Source organism: Abramis brama (genome assembly GCF_963993115.1).
Source record: "Abramis brama genome assembly, chromosome: 23".
In the NCBI taxonomy this organism is placed as follows: domain Eukaryota; kingdom Metazoa; phylum Chordata; class Actinopteri; order Cypriniformes; family Leuciscidae; genus Abramis; species Abramis brama.
In genome coordinates this window covers 23,490,984-23,510,961 of record NC_139985.1, presented here as the reverse complement: position 1 = coordinate 23,510,961, position 19,978 = coordinate 23,490,984, and the positions used below count along the sequence as shown (strand labels likewise).

Below are 19,978 nucleotides of genomic sequence, written 5' to 3'. Positions count from 1 at the left end.
ATGCGTATTACCTGGATGCGATCACTTACAAAACAGATCGGTGTCCTTATTTAAATTTCCGAAAAACGATCATATCAAGAAGAGGTGGATTCATTTTGTGAAGAGCCACCTTGATTGAGAGCTGAGGATCACCACCAACACCCGCCTCTGTAGTGATCATTTTACACAAGATAATTTTATAAACTTTCATCAGAGACAACTGGGATTCACTGATAATCCGCTGTTACTGGTGAATGGGGCTGAACCGACTATCTCCCGCCTCAGCCTTCATCCATCCTCGAGCATCCATTCCGGCTGTAGCGGTGACAGTTGAGAGGCGGCGGCAGATTTCCCACGAGTGGACATGGTATCAGCGCAGCCAGCGGACCCCAGCGTTTGAGAGCAGAGAATACTACTCCTTTTTTCAAGATTTTGATAGCTTTTTTTATCATTCAAATTTGGCTGGGTGGCTAATAACACATTTTTCTGTGGTGTGACAAACTCAGAACACATACTTAATTTTGACTTTACAGGGACTTTAAGCATCATACAGCAAATAAAGTTTTATAGGTTTTGAATCCCATCCTTGACCTAATCACAAGCTGTACTCTTCATCCTTTAGCCAAGATGTCCCTGGAACCTGGGAGGATGATGCTCTACAGGTAAATATAACCCACTCTAGGCTAGAATATAATGAACATTCAGAAGATAACAAATTAATGTCACAGATGAACTCTTAATGCATGCTGTATTTATTGTTGCATAATTCAAAAGTATTGATTTTAACATATATATTTGAATATCCAAACCAGCCGGTAATCAAGTGTCCATTTTCCATGTTGTGATTTTGGTATTCCAAAAGTGCTCTTCGACATCAACCTGTTAAGTGAAAAAGATTAAGATTCTGAATTTACACAAATACACAAGAACAGATTTTCTGATCTGTAGTTTATAAATTAACCTGTTAGGCTGACATGGTGAGGTTCACAGCTTCAAACCCCACAAGTTCGATTGGTGAGGGAATTGCCTTTTTGTAGATAGTTCGCTAGAGAGGACAAAATAATCATATTTTTTCAGCCTACAGAAGCAGAAAGGCAATAAGACATATTTTAAATTGAAAAGACATATGAGAACATATGGAATGTGTTCATATGACAACAACCTCTGGAATTTTCACTCTCATGTCAAAGGTCTCTGGTGAGAGTGCTACAACAGTGACAGCTGCCTGGCGTTCTGGATTTTTCTCATATTTCTGGTAGAAACCCATAATATAAGATATGCCAGGCACATACTCTTGAATTCTGAGGGAAATTCATGTGAAAATAGAAAAATGAAATAAGGCATGAGATTTGATATCTTATAATACATAGTAATCTCAAGCTGTGCATTGGTATTTCAGGAACTTTACCTTTGACCAATCATTGTGAACACTGAGGGCAGAGCTCCCCAGTTAATCTTGGTGTATATGGAAGGTTTAGACTCTGGCTGGCATGCTGAGGACACCCTCATAGATACATCATATGTCTGACACTCTGCACCCCATTTGAGATGGGCCTAAAAACACAGGACAAAAATCAGTGAGGCAATGTGGAAACCAATGAGAATAAGCTGCACTAGAAAAAAGTACTTTACCTTTGCTGAAGAATGACTCTTATCTATGTTTGCATTGGCACATATTTTCCAGTTTGCTTGTTCACCAACTTCAGAGACTATCATTTCAATGTCATCTTTTTGGGCTGTTGGCAGATAAAAGGCTACACCTTCATAGCCCAGCGGTTTTGCTGGCGGACTTAGACCAAGTGCTTTTACTGCAACTACAGGCACTGAAGTGGAATCAAGAACCTACAACATGAAGAAAATGGCAGAGCTTAAATAAGTTGACTAAGCAAACCCTAGATAGTTACTCTCTAGTTAGAATGTGAAAGTGTTAACATTAATCATGTTCTTACAGTCATGTTACATTACCTTTGCACAAATATATCACCTGCTCTTTTTTTTTTTTTTTTTTTTTTTTTACTACAAATAAGGAGTACATCTGGATTCTTTGGAATCACTCAAATTTAAATTCATTTACCAGCAGTTTTACAATATAAATTTCTGGATGGACTGAATGAAAACTTTCCCACACACTGTATATCATGCATCACATTTACAGTGTGTACAGTTGTAAGCTAGTCTTCATCTGTCTGTCCAAGTATACACAACATAATACATCATTTAAATTTTAAAGGATTAAGGAGGATTAAGTCCTCCCTTTATAAATATATTCATTTGAATCAATGATTTCAGATGTTTCTATTGCACCTGATATGCAGGGAAGGAACTGGATGGACTGTGTTCTCCACATGAGGTGTTCTCATCTCTTGTGTTCTACATAGAGGGAGCATGTAAAACAAAATGGCTGCACATTTATTCTCAGTTCACTACTGGGAATGATTCAGCCACTATAACTGATAAAGAGTTATGGCTGAGTCATCATACCTCGAATACTCTGTGGCTGAGATCCATCATTTCACTGACTCCTGGAGAGTGTTTTCTGCCCGCAGTGACCTGAATCTGAATCTTTTCAATGGGTTTTTCACCCTTTGCTTTGGAAAAAGCAACAAGCTATTTATAGGAGTCCTTAAATATTATTTTTGCATTATATCAATAATTAAATCAAGGTTCTGGTACCTGGTTCTAGTTGATATAAAAAGCGGGTATGTCCCAGGAAGTAATACAAAGGATATTCATGAAGGTAATGCGATCGTTTGGCTTCTGCCTCAATACAGATCGCAGTTCCATAAATCTTGGCCTCAGCACATTGCTTGAATTTCATTGCAGAGTCCTCAGTCTACCATAGAAAAAGACAGTAGTTTAGACTGCAGGATTTGCTAAACATCTCCATTTTGTTCTAGTGTTTGAGGGCTGCTATACCTGTTCATCCCTTGAAGTGGGTAAAATTCTTCTGGCCAGTGGCAAACCCTGCCGGGAGTTCTCTGTCTCAGGCATCATGGGAGTAATTTTGGACAAGGATGGATCCTCGATGTTTCTCAAAACAGCAAACACATTAGAACTGTTTGATGAAGAGTAAGAAATCATTAGGATATTTGGTGGCACTTTATTGCATATTACAATGGAATGTTGGAAAACGTACTTGACTGAAAATAACTCAGTGACTGTTTTCTTCGGAGTCAAGTTCATTTCATACTTTTGCTCTTTCACGTTTATTTTCAAGTCAAATCCCCATGGCAGGTTAGTTATTATCTTACTCTTCAGCTCAACACCACACTGGAAAAGTTCTGTGTTGATTCCATGGAAGACAAAATTATCCTTTGTCACTCTGTAGACAGGAGGAAAGTCAACTTTAAGCAGAGAAACAATGAAGAATAAAGAAATAATTAACCCCAATATAAAAATGATGTCATTATTAAGTTACCCTCATGTGAATTTAACAACATATAAGAGGGGCTAGGATATTCTTCACAAAGTGGCTAGATTATTCTTTTACAAAAGAAAGAAAGTCATTCCATTTAGATGAACTGTTTCTTTAACATGCATGTGATCTAGGTGAGCACAGACATAAAGGTCCAGTCTGTAACCTTTCCCTCATTAAAACATTTTTACTCAAATAAACGAAGAGCACTTTGGGAACGTTTAAAATCATGCACACTGACACAGAAACTGTAGTTATATCAGTAGTCTAATAAATGCAATTTAATTTTACACTGAGTGTGGTGTCTCATGAAGTCTGCCATGTTGATCACATGACCTCTGAATAGTACTCACTTTATCTCAGTAACCGTGGAACAAAATCAAGGCCGAATGCAAATTACAAAATTTTACAATGGCATGGGTAACTGAAAACGTCTTAGGGTTACAAATATATCCCCAGTTCCCTGATAAGGGAACGAGATGCTGCGTCAGTTTCTGTTGCTATGGGAACCCGGTGTCTGAGACATGGAAATGTGTATGTGACACATTCCATGAATCTGACAGCTCAGTGTGGAGATCCGGGAGAAAAGGAAGGCTCACCAGAGCTGACCTGACCGGAAACGCTCATCTAGATGACCACAACTGATTTTCTGTTTCAGACCTGACCAGTCTAGCCTTAATCTGGTGGTGGCTCAATTCATAAACTCCACAAGCTCATCATATGCAGGGCTACGATAGGAGGAGATGTAGATCAGATGTAGATGGAGAGCAGATGTAGATAAAATATCTGCCTCCATATCTAGTTTCTCTGAACTAGAGGCGAGCATGCTCTCAACCAACCCGGAAGAAGCCACAGAGTGGGAATCCAGATCAGCCATTAGAGCCATGGAGCAAGAGGGAAACCCCTTCAAGCTCCTTCGCTAGCTACATCTGTGATTCCCATGATCACAGCCACCGAGCTGCCTCAGCAGACGTGGGGCCGGAACCATGATGTACAGAGACTTGACTCCCATCGCTCGCAAAGACAGCAAAAATGGAAGCGAAGCTTTCTTACCGGAAACTGGTCACATTGAACACATCCAGCACCCTTGAGTACTGAACGTGCATGCTCCGCTCCCAGACAAACAACACACATATTGTGTCCATCACCAGGTGTTATAAAACATATATTTTGAATTGTCTGTTTTTGTCTTGACATTTCTTTCTCTTTCTCTTTCTTTTCTTTTTTTCCACACACACATTGCTCTTTGTTTTACACAGCACTAATACAAGTGGCTTCCTCAAGACAATTAAGTTGATTATGTGTTTGCAGGAACCCTATTTATACACTCGGGCACTCATTGTGATGTCATCGCAAAGGTATTGGCGTGAAGTTACACCAGGTTCCATGAGGACTCATCCCCATAGCATCAACACCTGACACAGCGTTGAGTTCCATCAAAAGGGAGCTATTGATTGATGTTGCTACATCCACACCACTGGGTGTCAGTGTCCAAGTTTAAGATGACTGTCACATCAGCCTGCCTAACATAAACCCAAAACTACTGAGTGCACCTTTAAAGAATCACAGCTGAAAACATTTTATCATTACCCAGCAAAGCCATCTGTCTGCAGGGAAATGTCTGAGCTTAGCAGCTCACCCAGATGTTCCTTGGGAGGAGGATTAATTTCAGCTTTAGCTGTAGACATAGAATATGTTAATATTTTGTATTTAGCCCCATATTTTCCAGTATTAACAGAAGTCTAATGGGAAACTGAAAATAAATGGTAAAGAAAAAAGAAAGAAAGAAAGAAAGAAAGAAAGAACAAAGAAAGAAAAAAGAAAAGTATCACCTTTCATTGTAAAAGCATTTAGTATGGAATAATATTTGCTGATTTCAACTGGGAGACCCAGACAAGTTGGCTGTATGAATCGAGCTTCATACACAAGGTGAGGCTTGGTCCAGTGCCAGGAAGTCCCTTTTTGGACATCCTGAATCTTTTCCCAAACTTTACTCTCCTTCCCTGCAGAAGGACTAAATGACTGAGGAGCAGAAAATAATGCTTCATGTTTCGATTACATTTACAAAAATTAAGAATCAACAAGAAAAATAAGTCTCTATCTTCTGTTAAAAAATGCAGATGTTGCAATACCTTTATGATGCTCTGAATGGATTCTCCGCTTACATCCATTAAAAAGGCCTCCTGTCCAAACAAGCGTACATATGCCGTCAGTAGAGGTCTGTCTTTCGGTAGGTTCTGCCAGTCAGTGAGCTTTAAATGATCAGAGCATAACCATTAACTTAATGCTTGACATAAATTGTACATTTAATAAATCCTGAGACCGAAGATGCTCACAATTTTTATTATAGAGGCAAAATCTGTGAGCTGAGTGATTTTTCCTGCAAGCAGCTCTTTGATTCCATCTGCATGGACACCAAGCTGAAAACATATTAAATATTACATATAAAAACATGGTATAAATCAAATTACACTGAATATTATAGATTTGGTTTGATTACCTCAAGAAGTTGCAATATTCTCCCAATGAAATGAATTTTCCCCTTTAGCATAAGCTTTGAGGGTATGAGACTTTCATTTTTCAGCATATAAACATCAGTGGATGTCCCAAATAAAAAGTCATCTGAGGAGACAAGAAACAGCATTAGACCATTCCCAGCACCACAAAAGGCTATATAGTACAAAGCTATCAATTAAAGGCCTGGTTTCACAGACAGGGCTTAGATTAAGCCAGGTTTAGGCCTTAATTAAATTAAGACATTTAAGTAGCTTTTATAAATGTGCCTTAGAAAAAAAAAAAAAACATTACTAGTGTGCATCTTGAGACAAAACAATGGCACTAACATATTACTAGGGTTAAGCCTTGTCTGTGAAACCTTGGGGGAAGAGATGTAAACCCACCATGGAACCAGTCAAAATGCATGCTCTTGCTGTAGCGATAACTCAGGTGGCCAAGTTTTCGGGTAAGAATCTTCATGGCAATGTTACAGGCAGTAGATCTGTTTAGAAGAGGCAAAGAGGAATGAGGACAATTCAGATGCTCTGAAATGAGATGAGGATAACACAGTAGACAATTTAGCATGCTTACAGATTTTGATTATCAGGGGTGCGGGACTTGGCAATGCCTTTGAGCAGAGAATAGGAGAAGCTGGCAACCTGCAGGTCAGTCTCTTCCAAGAGGACCTCAGTTATTACTGAGATCAGAGCTATGGATGGCTTGGTCTCTAGAAGCACCATGCAGGCCAGCATGCGGATTTCAGCAGGAAAAGTCTTTTGTACAAATAGGTTCAAGACAATATCCTGTACCTGCAAACATACAAGAAGTAGAGAGATGGTCTGCATCTGCTGAAAGGGGTCCTTGCTAGTGGAGACCTTTGTGCTTGTGATTTTACGCAAACATGAGGGTCCACGTACATTGCGCGTAATGCAAATAGATTGAGTCCATCAACACCCTCAAAGTATGTCGTATGCCTCTTTGTGGGATCGAATTTTTTTCTTGGTAACGTTTGTCAGTTTTGATTTAAATGCTGTTGAATGTTTGGTATCACGTTAGCTTGTGCATAAACAACTTCTATCTCATCCTTTTGATTTACTCAGATTTTCCTCTTCACTTGTTTTTGGATCCAGAGATGCTGTACTAATTTAGAAGATATGTAACAGCTACGTATGTTAAATATGTATCTACCATATAATAGTCAAAACATGGATTGCCGGAAAAAAGTCATCAGTGGCTGGAAAGCATTTAATCATAAATGACAGAAAATCTTGTCAATGGCAGGGAAATAGTTAAGCTATGTGAGGTTGAATGGGGACTATGAGTGGGCAACCATTTTCAGGTATCTCCAGAGATGTTTGACTGGGTTCTGGTCTGCGCAGTGGCTGGGCAACTTAAGGACAATTACTAGTTAAAGTGAATATAAAAAGTCTTTAAATTGCACATTAACATATAACAATGGCATATACTATCATCTTATGAATAATTAAATTATACATTTCAATATAGCCTATTATCTACCTTTAAGAGATCATGTAATCTATCAGATATGTTGACAAATTCAGATGTTAGAAAAAAAGTCTGCTTTTATACAAGGCTGTTTCCCGTGCATAAGTTGTGCTGCATGCCAGAATTTGATAAAATGTAATAAATCTATATGTCCAATGACAAAAAAAAAAATGCTTTAAAATTAATACTTATATCACCTGTACTACTCGCAATGTGATCTATTTGCTAAGGTGTCTTTGCCAAAAGATATATATTGGAAAATAATCACAACAATTGAAATCACAGATTAATGAACATAAATCAAGTATTAGTCAAGACATAACTTCTCCAGTGGCTAGACATTTCAATAAACTGGGCCATACAATAATATTAAGCAACTGGAATGTATAGGGACTTAAAGGAGATGATATAAATAAATAATTACTGAAACGAGAAGCAGCTCTTTCTGGCAATTATGATCAACTACACGTGACAACTGTCTCCCATATTCTCCATCTGTCTGGGCTATGGAGCAGGGTGGCAAGACGCAAGCCAAAAACCCAGCTAAACTTTGCAAATATATATATCCAATCTCCCGAAACCATGTGGAAAAATGTGTTATGGTCAGATGAGACTGAACTTTTTTGCCAAAATTGTAAAAGGTATTTTTGCTGCAAAAACAACACATCAGCAAAAGAACCACCCCAGGCTCATTGAAAAAACATACCTGTGGCAACATTTTGCAAAATGATATGCATTGTGCACTTTTCATGACAGTTTCAAAGTGAAATGCCCAGTGTGAGTGGGGCTAAAAGTGTGTTCCGTTTTATCTGAAACAGATGAACGTGATTCAGTTTGGTTTAGGTACGTATTTGCTGTTTTACTGCCTCTAGTGTTCATTTCTGTTGGAAACTTCAGTGATATGAATGTATTGGTAAATATTTTGCGTTTTTCCCAGAAATGTTGCCACAGGTTAGTTTTTCCAATGAGCCTGTGTTGAAAAGAACACCATGCCCAAGGTGAAGCATGGAGGTGGCAGCATCATGCTTTGGGGGTGCTTTTCTTCAGCTGGAACTGGGGCTTTAATGAAGGTGGAGAGAATTAATAGCTCATGTCTGTATTTCTCTGCATTCAGCTTTTCTTTTACCTTGACCAGTGCGCAGTCCCTGCCACTGAGAAACACACCCACAGCATGATGCTACCACCACTATGCATCACCTGTGGGAAGGTATTGCATAGCTGATGAGTGGTGCCTGGTTTCATCCAAACATGATGCTTGGAACTGATATTCATTAAACTGGAGAAAGGTATTTGTCACAGTCTGATGGCCCTATTTTTAAAATCTAAGCGCATGGTCTAAAGCGCACGGCGCAAGTGCACTTAAGGCGTGTCCGAATCCACTTTTGCTAGTTTAACGACGGGAAAAATGGTCAGCGTGCGTCGCATAGTCTAAAAAGGTTGTCCCTATTCTTTTAATGTGTAATGGGCGTAACGTGAAATAAACCAACCAGAATCTCATCTCCCATTACCTTTAAAAGTCAGTTGCGCTCGCGCCATAGTGTATTGCAATTTACATGACGGAATTTGCAAGCGGAAAGACTGAACGCGTCTCCAGAGAGGTAACGGATCTGCTCGTGCGCGAGGTTAAAGCGCGTAAGCAGACCATCTACAGGACAAGCTGGATTACACAATATCTTTATGTTCACAATGATAATCTTTTACATTGTAATCCTTTAATTTTTTTTAATTTGCCTAGTTTGTGTGCTGCTGCACGTCCCTGCGTATGTAATAAGCAGAATGTATGTGCTTTGTGCACCCGCCTATAGGCTCATATTACTAATGCGCTCTTTAAATAACAAAAAAAATACTGCGGCATTAACTTTAGACCAGATTTCAGTTGGTCAGTGGTGCAGTCTATTTTCATTTGCCCCAAAATACCAACAATGCGCCCAAACAAACCTCATTTTCAGACCAGCACACCTATGTGTGCACAAATGGGTGCAATTGCATTTGCTATTTAAACAACATGGCACAGGAAGTGAAAATGATAACTGCGTCAGACTGAAACTAGCAAAAAACACTTGCATCGCGTCTGGCGCTGCATTGCATCATAGGGCCCTGAAAGTCCTTTAGATGTTTTTTGTTTTATTTTTTTATTTACCAATTCCAAGCACGCTTCTGCCTCACCACTCATAAAGCCCAGATCAGTGGAGTATTAAAGGGATGGTTGTCTTCCTACAAGTTTCTTCCATCTCCGAACATGATCTCTGGAGCTCAACTAGAGTGACTACTCGGTTCTTGGTCACCTCTCTTACCTAACCCTTCTACTCCGATTGTCCAGACGGCCATCTTTGGGAAGAGTCCCGGTTGTCTTAGCCTGGATTTAAGAATTATGGAGGCCACTGTGCTCTTGGGAACCTTCGATGGCCAGAATTTTCCAGATCAATGCCTTGACACAATCCTGTCTCTGAGCTTCATGGCTTGGTTTTTGCTCTGATATGTGTAGCATATTGGGGATTTCCCTCCATTACTGGAGAACTGGAATAATTTTTCCCATAGATTATCATGATTGCACTTATAATAAAAGTAAGACGCACAAGTAGCTGAGCTTGCATTTAGCTGTTTCTGTTTACCCCCTTGCTTTCCCTTTTTTGCCTTTTCCTGATGGAGTTTGGGTCACTTATTTGTCCAATCTCAGTCGCTACAGTGCAGTGAGAGCATGTTGCAGCATGCAGTTGTTTTATATACGTTGTTCTGGCGCAGTTGGGGGGCGTGCCTAACGGCGTGCTTCCAGCTCGGAGCCGTGTAAGCACATCTGTAATCAGCAGGATATACGGACCCAGACTACGCTGCTGTTTTGTCTTCCTAATAAATACATTGCTGTTTTGTCTTCCTTATAAATACGTTGCTGTTTTGTCTTCCTTATAAATACGTTGCTGTTTTGTCTTCCTTATCCCTTATAAATTTGCTGTGTTTTGTTAGTATTATTATTTTTATGGAACCTGTAATTTAAGTGCTGTGGTTTCTCTCTGGGACATCTGTAAAAGGGTATTTGGTCCACCTACTTTTGCGGTGTAGTGTTAAACACACTTGAGTGTAGTGTGGGATACTAGCGTGTGGGTGTAGTGAGTGATTACTTATGAGGTGGGTCAGAGATTCTTTTTCCTGTTAGTGTCTTCAATTAACCCCCAGTCTTTATCTATTTTCTTTTTGTTTTTCTTTGTTTTATTTATTTAAAATACCTTCTTTTTGTATTACCATCTGTGGGTAATTAAGAGGCAAATGTCTGGAAGGTATTTACTAGTGAATGTGGTGTTTTTGTGGAAAAATTTTATGTAATAATAAATTGCTTTTAATTGTCAGAACCGTCTCAGTACTCTTTGGGAAGAACAAAACTCTGTTGTCTGAGTATTACATATCCTTGGGTGAAAGCCCCTAGGTGGCGTAGTTGGCTACACAGAATATCTTATTAGAGTTTTATTAATGTGAACTTCTTTGCTGCTTATCTTAGCTATTATTTCTCTCTTGGCACTTACCATCTCGCCACTATGCATCAGCTGTTAGACCTTATACGTATAGGTGTGTGCCTTTCCAAATCATGTCTAACAAAATGTCACAGGTGGACTCCAATCAAAGTGTAGAAATGGTCCAGATAAATGTGATGCACCTGAGCTAAATTTCATGTGTCTGAATACTGATATCAATGTGATAATTCAGTTTTTTTCTATCTTTGCCATTTTCCTTGCCACTGTCTCCTTTTGGTTTGCTTAGTTGGGGACACTTAATATTATTTATTTGACTGTACTGAGAATATTGGAATAAGAACTGAACTAATTTAATCTCTGGTAGCCGAGGCACTCCTTAGTTAAAATGTCTTTATTAAAGAAATGACATGTCCTAAACGGACAACTTTAAAATGCCCACGCGTAGCGGCATGGGGCCTTCTTCAGGGCATGCCCTGAAGAAGGCCCCATGCCGCTACGCGTGGGCATTTTAAAGTTGTCCGTTTAGGACATGTCATTTCTTTAATAAAGACATTTTAACTAAGGAGTGCCTCGGCTACCAGAGATTTTTTCTCCACACTGCACCTTAGATGTTCTACCTTGGACCGAAGAGCACCCAAATCAAACTCAAAAGGAATTGAGCACGCCATCCATCCTGAATCAAAACTGAACTAATTTAATATTTAATGATCTTTACACAGTTATTGAACTAAACTGAATCAACACTGAACTGAACGCAACTGAACAATGACACTATTTACTTTTTAGAGCTGCTTAAGGCAGAATCGAACTTTGTTTACATCACTGAATAATTTCCCTGTTTATACCTGTAAAGCTGATGTGAAACAATCTAAAAGTGCTATATAAATAAAGGTGACTTGACTTACTTGACTTGAAGGTGAGTACTTACACTGTGGGGGTCCCTGTATGCAAGCAGTCTGAATGCCTGGACTGCAGCACCCTGTACTCTGGTTGGAAGTTTTTCAGCTGCAGCTGAGTAGCCTGGAAGGAACTTTAGTAGAGTCTTGATGCTGGAGGGATGAGCTGCATTTGCCAAGGCCTTTAGTGCAAGGACCATGTCCTCCTCAGAGTTTTTACTAAGGCTACTTGCAGCCATATCCAGTAATGGCTGGACAACAAAGGACAAGAAAAAGGTAAATATCAGAGAAATAAGTTCCCTTATCGGTTGGTCACTCTCGGCGTATGTCGTGACCGACTGATAGGAATCTCGCTAGAGAGGCCAATCTACTTTGAGTGAAACTAAAACGAGCCAATACACATTGGCATGCAATCATTTGCATCAGCTGTTCAGCCTTGCAGCGCGGGTATATAATGAGCAGAGGTGCGATTGCATTTCAGCTTTTTGCTTCGGAGCCAAGCACTTCAATGCGTTCTACATATCTTCAAGAAGATTGTGAAACTGAGCGAGCTTCTTCTTTGGACCTCTCCATACTGGTGCAGGTGACACAGCACAGCAGCGTGAGCAGCCTTTTTTCTCTCTCTTTCGTTTATTTTTGTTTTTGTTTTGACTTGAGCAAACAAAAGCTGTTCTCACAGCTGGTAAGGTGCGCTTGAGAGCGACCAAAAGCCGTTTTCACGGCTGGTAAGACCAGCGAGAAGAGAGAGCACACAGACAGGTGCACATTCCTTCAGCTTCAGCTCTAACGAGAGCAGTCCCTAAAAGAGCTTACACAGATAGAACGCGTCTTTATAAAGATGACATTCTATCTGTGTGTTTCTGGATGCGGTCGTTACCTGGGATCGCGGGATGGTCATGAGCAAAAGCAAGCGGCCCTAGGACGGGCGATCCGGAGATGGATGGGACTGCTCTTTGGGAGACGGTGACCACACCGCTCCCTCCCCCGGAAGAGGGCTGGGTGGAAAATCCTTTGTTCCCTTTTGTTTTTGTTCCGCCGCTGGCCTCAAAACCATTTGGTACCCCAAATTTTCAATAAAAGAGCATTTTCTTCCATCTCTGGGTCCGAAGAAGGCCCAGAGAGCAGTGGGGGGTGAGAATCCTCACCACTCTCATCCACCTCTTCTATTGCCAGCAGGCAGCAGTGTGCAGTTCGAGAACGCAACCAAGCACCTCCTGCCTCGTGGAACCAGGTAAGTGTTGCACAGCACACTCAGACTCCACTACAGGCCGCCTCCCAGAGAGAGGCTCCCGAGCCGAGTCCATGTGTTCCACCTTGCTGCCCCACTCCGGATACGCCTACAGTCCCTTAGGTCCTGCTTGTACGGTCTCTACGAGCCTGGTTAGCACTCCCCAGTCCGTCTCGCTGGCTCATTCGGACCATCAGGCTTGGCTATGCGATTCAGTTCTTCCGGCGTCCCCCCAAGTTTCGGGCCATCCACTCCACTACTGTGAGAGCAGCCGATGCTCATATCTTGCGAGTGGAGATCGCAGTCCTACTGGCGAAGGACGCGATAGAGCCGGTCCCTCCAGCTGATATGAGGTCAGGTCACTACAGTTCCTACTTCATTGTACCCAAGAAAGGTGGTGGGTTACGACCAATCTTGGACCTGCGAGTTTTGAATCGGAGCCTCCACAAGCTACCGTTCAAAATGATCACGCAGAAACGCATTTTCAAATGCATCCGTCCCCAAGATTGGTTTGCAGTGATCGACCTGAAGGATGCATAATTTCATGTCTCAATTCTTCCTCGACATAGGCCATTTCTGTGCTTTGCGTTCGAGGGTCGAGCATATCAGTACAAGGTCCTGCCCTTTGGGCTGTCCCTGTCTCCCCGTGTCTTCACGAAAGTCCCCATGAGAGAACAGGGCGTGCGCATGCTCAGTGATCTCGACGACTGGCTCATATTAGCACACTCTCAAGATCAGTTATGCGAACACAGGGACCTTGTGCTCAGGCACCTCAGCCAGTTGGGTCTTCAGGTCAACTGGGAGAAGAGCAAACTCGCCCCCGTGCAGACGAACTCTTTTCTCGGTATGAAGTTGGATTCGGTCGCACAGACAGAGCGCCTCACAGAGCAACGCGCTCAGTCGGTGCTGAACTGCTTGAACACCTTCAAAGGCAGGGCGGCGGTCCCACTGAAATTCTTTCAGAGACTTCTGGGGCATATGGCAGCGGCAGCAGCGGTAAGTCCGCTCGGGCTGCTCCATATGAGACTGCTTCAGCACTGGCTTAGAGTCCTGAGATGGGAGTGGCATCACGGCACTCACCGGGTGACAATCACACCGGCGTGCTGCCAGACCTTCAGCCCGTGGTCAGACCCCTCGTTCCTGTGGGCAGGAGTCCCCTTGGAACAGGTGTCCAGGCATGCTGTGGTGTTCACAGACGCCTCTGCCACCAGCTGGGGTGCCACGTACAACGGGCATGCAGTGTCAGGGGTGTGGACGGGCCCTCACCTGCATTGGCACATCAACTGCCTTGAGTTGATAGCAGTACGTCTTGCTCTGAGCCGCTTAAAGAGGCCGCTACAGGGCAGAGACGTGCTGGTCCTTACGGACAACACTGCGACCGTTGTGTACATCAACCGACAAGGTGGTCTACGCTCCTGTCGCATGTCGCAACTCGCCCGCCATCTCCTCCTCTGGAGTCAGAAGCATCTGAGGTCGCTTCGAGCCATGTATGTCCCCGGTGTGCTCAACCGTGTGGCCGACGAGCTATCATAAGCTGTGCTCCCGGGAGAGTGGCGACTCCACCCCCAGGCGGTTCAGCTGATCTGGAGAGAGTTCGGGGAGGCTCAGGTAGACCTGTTTGCCTCCTCAGAGACCTCCCACTGCCAGCTGTTTTACTCCCTGACCGAGGGAACACTCGGCACGGATGCACTGGCACAAGTATATGCATATATGCGTTCCCCCCAGTGAGTCTACTTGCGCAGACCTTGTGTAAAGTCATGGAGGACGAGGAGCAGGTCCTTCTGGTGGCCCCCTATTGGCCCACCCGAACCTGGTTCCCAGAACTCATGCTCCTCGTGACAGTCCCTCCCTGACCCATTCGTCTGAGGAAGGACCTTCTGACTCCGAGACGGGGCACCCTATGGCACCCGTGTCCTGACCTCTGGAAACTCCATGTCTGGTCCCTGGATGGGACGCGGAGATTCTAGGTGACTTATCCCAAAGGTACTTAACACCATCACTTCTGCGCGAGCGCCGTCTACGAGACGTGCATACGCCTTGAAGTGGAACCTGTTCGTCGAGTGGTGTTCTTCACGCAGAGAAGACCCCCGAAGATGTTCAATAGGACCTGTGCTTTCCTTCTTGCAGCAAGGGTTGGAGCGAAGGCTGTCTCCCTCCACCCTCAAAGTACATGCTGCCACTATTTCAGCTTATCATGACCACATACATGATGGCAAATCAGTTGGAAAGCACAACCTGGTCGTCAGGTTCCTTAGTGGGGCGAGACGGTTAAACCCTCCTCAATCCCCCTTCATACCCTCTTGGGACCTTTCTCTGGTGCTTCGAGCACTTCAGGATGCTCCCTTTGAGCCTTTGCAATCAGCAGACTTAAAGATTCTCTCCTTGAAGACTTTGCTGCTGATTGCACTGGCCTCTATCAAGAGGGTAGGGGGCCTGCAAGCATTTTCGGTCGACGAATCGTGCCTAGAGTTCGGGCCGGGTGACAACCATGTTGTACTGAGACCCCGGCCTTGCTATGGGCCCAAGGTATGTTCCTATGTTCCTACCACTCCCTTCAGAGATCAGGTAGTGAACCTACAAGCGCTGCCCCTGGAGGAGGCAGACCCAGCCCTGGCTTTGCTCTGTCCCGTTCGCGCTCTGCATATGTACGTGGACAGAACTCAAAGTCTCAGGACCTCAGACCAGCTCTTTGTTACGGAGGCCAGCAGAAGGGAAAGGCTGTCTCCAAGCAGATGATGGCCCACTGGATCTTGGCTTACCAAGCACAAGGTTGCATGCTCACTCCACGAGAGGCATTGCATCCTCCTGGGCGCTGGCACGTGGCTCCTCGCTAACAGATATCTGTAGAGCTGCGGGCTGGGCGACACCTAACACGTTCGCTAGATTTTATAGCCTACGTCCAGAGCCGGTCTCCTCCCGTGCTCTCACCCTAAATGGGTAGAAGCACTGAGAGGCCTGGCTCTGTCGACTTGCTGCACCCTCCTTTGCTCCCTGTTTATCCATAGTGAAAAACCTGTGAGTCCTCCAACACCCGTGCCAGGCCTTTATCCGCTGAATCCTTGACCCTTGGTTAGGCTGGGTTCCATATGTGTGACCCTACGGGGATCCCATATGTGTATCTTTCCACGGCTGCTCCTAATCGAAGTCACGTGTCTTTCCCTTGGGCTAAGTTACCCAATATTCGTATGCAGTACAACCTTCGGGCTAGTCCATATGTATTTTTCCACATAACTCCCTCGAAGAATGTGGCTTCCGCGGTGTTCCCCTTCCATAGAAAGGGCACGCTTTCCCAGTGTTATCCAATAATCTCACTGTATGGGTTATCACGGAACAACAGTGACAGATACACTCTGTGTAAGCCCTCTCCTATCGTCCTTCCAGGCAAGAAGGGGTACAGGCTTACACCGGGCGCTGGATGGGGTGCAGCAGATGTGGCGCTTTGGTAGGGATTCCTATCAGTCGGTCACTACGTACGTCAAGAGTGACCGACCGATAAGGAAACGTATCGGTTACAAATGGTAACCCTCGTTCCCTGAGGGATGAAACGGAGACGTACGTCCCGTCGCCACATCTGCTGCTGCCTGCCGGGGCAGTCAGTTTACCTAGCTTGGCTCCTCAGAAAAAAACCTAAATGCAAATGCACCTTCTGCCCATTATATACCCATGCTGCGAGGCTGAACAGCTGATGCAAATGATTGCATTCCAAAGTGTATTGGCTCGTTTTAGTTTCACTCAAAGTAGATTGGCCTCTCTAGCGAGATTCCTATCAGTCGGTCACGACGTACGTCTCCGCTCCCTCCCTCAGGGAATGAGGGTTACCGAGACGTTATACATAATGCTAGCAGATTATTAAATATGACATTGGTACGAATCAACCGGCATATAGAAGTGGGAGACCAAATATACCTGCACCACAGTGATGGGGCATGGATCAGTATACACACAGTATCTGTATAAAAGAGATCCATATGCCAAAACCACAGTGTTCCACAGGAGAGTTGGGGATTTACTGAAAGGAATTGTCAAGAACTCCTGGAAAGCAGAACACAGTATCAGAAGGCCAGTAAAATGCTATTAATGATTGTAACAAATATTTCACTAGGTCACTGACTCACCTGAGCTAATGCCACTAACACAGGCTCAGCAGACAAGTGGTTAAATGCCACTACAAGTGCCTGTCCTGCCTCATTCGCTGTAATGTCTCCTACTTTGAATCTGGTCTCAAGGAATTTGAGGATCCTCTCATCTGTTACCTCCACAACCAAGTCCAGGAACCACCTCCTGAAGACCAGAAAAGAAGAGTCAGTGGAAGAAGTTCTTGGATTGTATAGTATTTAGACAAGTGTAAAGAAAATACCTGTGCTCATCATTTCCTGAGACCTGCTTCCATAACTGCTCTAGATTTTCAAGTGTTGCCACACGTAGCAACTGGATTAGATCCAGAATATCCGTGCTGCTAGCGCTGTCCACGTGATATATGTTAGCCTGAGCTAAGCGCTTAATTAAATCTAAAATCTGTGGAGTACAGAACAATTGTTCATGAGATAATCTACACATCTATGGTTGAATATTTATGTGTATAATCTTGGAGGTTTGCCTTTGGCGCTGGGTTGTTCAGGTTGATCATCACAACAGGAATTGGTTTAAGGTCCTTCTCTGTCTTGTACATTAGGTTGCCTCTGCTTTGCACCTGTACAGTCACTATTTTGTCAGCTGTGTCTGAAACTTTGAGAAGCTCAATGACCCGTCTGCAGAAGGGAACACAACAAATGTCATGCACAATCAGCAGTCTTGCAACAATTTGTTAGCTGATGACTATATAAAGCACTTACAATGCCAACATTCGAGAGTTTCCTCCCTTTACATTGAACGGAGAGAAATATTGGCGCTCCTGAGAGGATGCTTTAGTGATCAGACCGCCATCTGCCGTGGACTTCACTGTGTAGGTGTGTTTCACTGTCGAAACAACACTCTCGCCCCTCTGTAAGTTCAAACAGCATTCAGATCAGTTCAAGTTTGAACTTTCAGATTTTTAACTGAAATTAAATGAAACACACACCTGTTTGCTAAATTTGTCTTCAGGGGCGTGAGCCATACCGCTGTACAAAGCAGCTGGCTGTTGACAGTTTTTGATATCAACCATTTGGGTCACTATCAACTCTTTGGCATTGGAGTCTTCTTCAACAGTGTAAGTGCTCTGACATACACCATGAATTCCCAACTAAAGACATACAAAAATACACTTTGTATTTTCCATGAGGCCATTCTCTTATTTATGGCTGTTTTGTTCTATTAACATGTAGATTTCATACTGTACCTCCACCAGTTCGTAAAAACTTTGTGTGGTTTTGACTGTGACTTGTAGAAATCCAAGGATCCCTCTCACAATATTTACAACTGCGTTTGAGACCCCAGGTGCTGTCCGAATGTCAGTAATTTGTCCCTTGGAGAATTCAAAAACGATTGGCTGGCTGAACTCGGCAGATAGACGCTTAGTGAGCTTTTCGGAAGGGCTAAATACACTTTTTCCAGGGATGCCATTAAAGTCTTCAAAGTCTACATTTGAAATCTTCAAAGGAAAAGCAAATTTTTATAGTATGATTAGACATTATAGAATTATTCTTAATATCCGCTGAGTCAAAATATATCATACATCTTAGTTTAGAATAGATTTAAAAATATTAAAATGTGATGGAATTGGAGCAAAAGTGTTAGTACCTGAAGGACAAAGGTTTGTGGCGTTTCACCAATGATTTTAAAAGTGCACCTCAGCTTCAGCGCTGACTCAACCAGGTCTGGCATATCCTGTCCCACTCGTACCAATCCCTCATATTTATACTCGTACGTTTTTTTAGAGTTCAAGAAAGGCTCTAAAATGTTGGCCATTGAGAAATAATGAAACAGTATGTATCAGAGTCCTAAATAACTTGTTTTAAAATATTTATTATTTATAAATGATTTATAGACATATACATCATGTATAATAGTAAAAATAATATTATAGTATATCTTAGAATATAGAGGCAATCTCTGTCGGTTTTTGTACATTATTTTGTTTACATACCATAATTGTCAGTCTCGCTTGCTAATGGAGGAGAAAGAAAAACATTACTATTATCCTTTAAGCATTAAAGTACAAGTTTAATGGGAAAATATTCATTTCTAAATAATATTTAAACAGAAATTATCATTACCACACTCTGCATGCAGTTGAATCTGGCTTAACTGTTTTCTGTTTTTTTTTTTTTTTTACTCACCAGCCAGGGCTACCAGGAGACAGAGATACAACCGCCACATGTCTAAGTCCAGATGTGGTATCAGTCACTTGGACATCATCTTTTATAACAGGGAGCTCCCTCCTACTCCCTCATCTGATGCAGTTAGTGAGGTAAAGTGACCCTGTGGTATTGATAATACCTAGGATATCGTAATCATCTGCTGGCAGTAGATCCTTTTCCTATTTAGCAACTAAACTCTGAAACAGTCTTCCTAGAATTGTTCGGGAAGCAGACACACCCTGTCAGTTTAAATCTAGACCAAAACACATCTCTTTAACCTTGCATACTCATAGAACATTATCAATTTCTATTCAAATCATGTAAAATGATTATTAGGCTGCATAAATTAGGTCAGCTGCAACCGGTAACACTTCCCATAACACCTGACACCGTGTCAACCTCTGTACAGATGAAAACATTATCAAAATAACTAAACGACTAAAACGCTGTATTATGCATGCCAGACAAGTAATTGGCAATCTCACTTTGTAAAGAAAGCCCTCACGCCCGTGCACATAAGCATTCAAACGTGCATCCCTATAGACTAAACACGTAATACGCATATGCATGCTGTCACCGTTTACACAGATTAACGATTTTGAAGTTTACATGGAGATGATAACGGTATCGCTTATCGCCCTAAGTTGATAACTAATGATTTACAACGGAAATTAATCAATCAAAAACTTACTTAAGCTAGACAATAACTTTCTTCT

General features: G+C 42.6%; 1 protein-coding gene across 1 annotated transcript; it reads right to left on the bottom strand.

Moving 5' to 3' along the window:
* Positions 1-710: 710 nt before the first annotated feature.
* On the bottom strand, positions 711-19,371 carry vtg3 (vitellogenin 3, phosvitinless). The gene is made up of 28 exons (XM_084101360.1): positions 19,242-19,371; positions 19,049-19,069; positions 18,703-18,854; positions 18,302-18,553; positions 18,044-18,205; positions 17,817-17,965; positions 17,582-17,732; positions 17,342-17,499; positions 17,100-17,265; positions 16,891-17,016; positions 11,789-12,007; positions 6,482-6,699; positions 6,295-6,392; positions 5,895-6,016; positions 5,731-5,814; positions 5,527-5,646; positions 5,227-5,416; positions 4,985-5,072; positions 3,116-3,301; positions 2,896-3,034; positions 2,653-2,812; positions 2,461-2,567; positions 2,284-2,349; positions 1,612-1,821; positions 1,388-1,533; positions 1,142-1,280; positions 941-1,024; positions 711-858 (listed from the first exon to the last, which is right to left on the bottom strand). The coding sequence occupies exons 1-27, from the start codon at positions 19,279-19,281 to the stop codon at positions 944-946; spliced, it is 3,750 nt and encodes a 1,249-aa protein (XP_083957486.1). The 5' UTR covers positions 19,282-19,371; the 3' UTR covers positions 711-858; positions 941-943.
* Between the last annotated feature and the right edge of the window lie 607 nt (positions 19,372-19,978).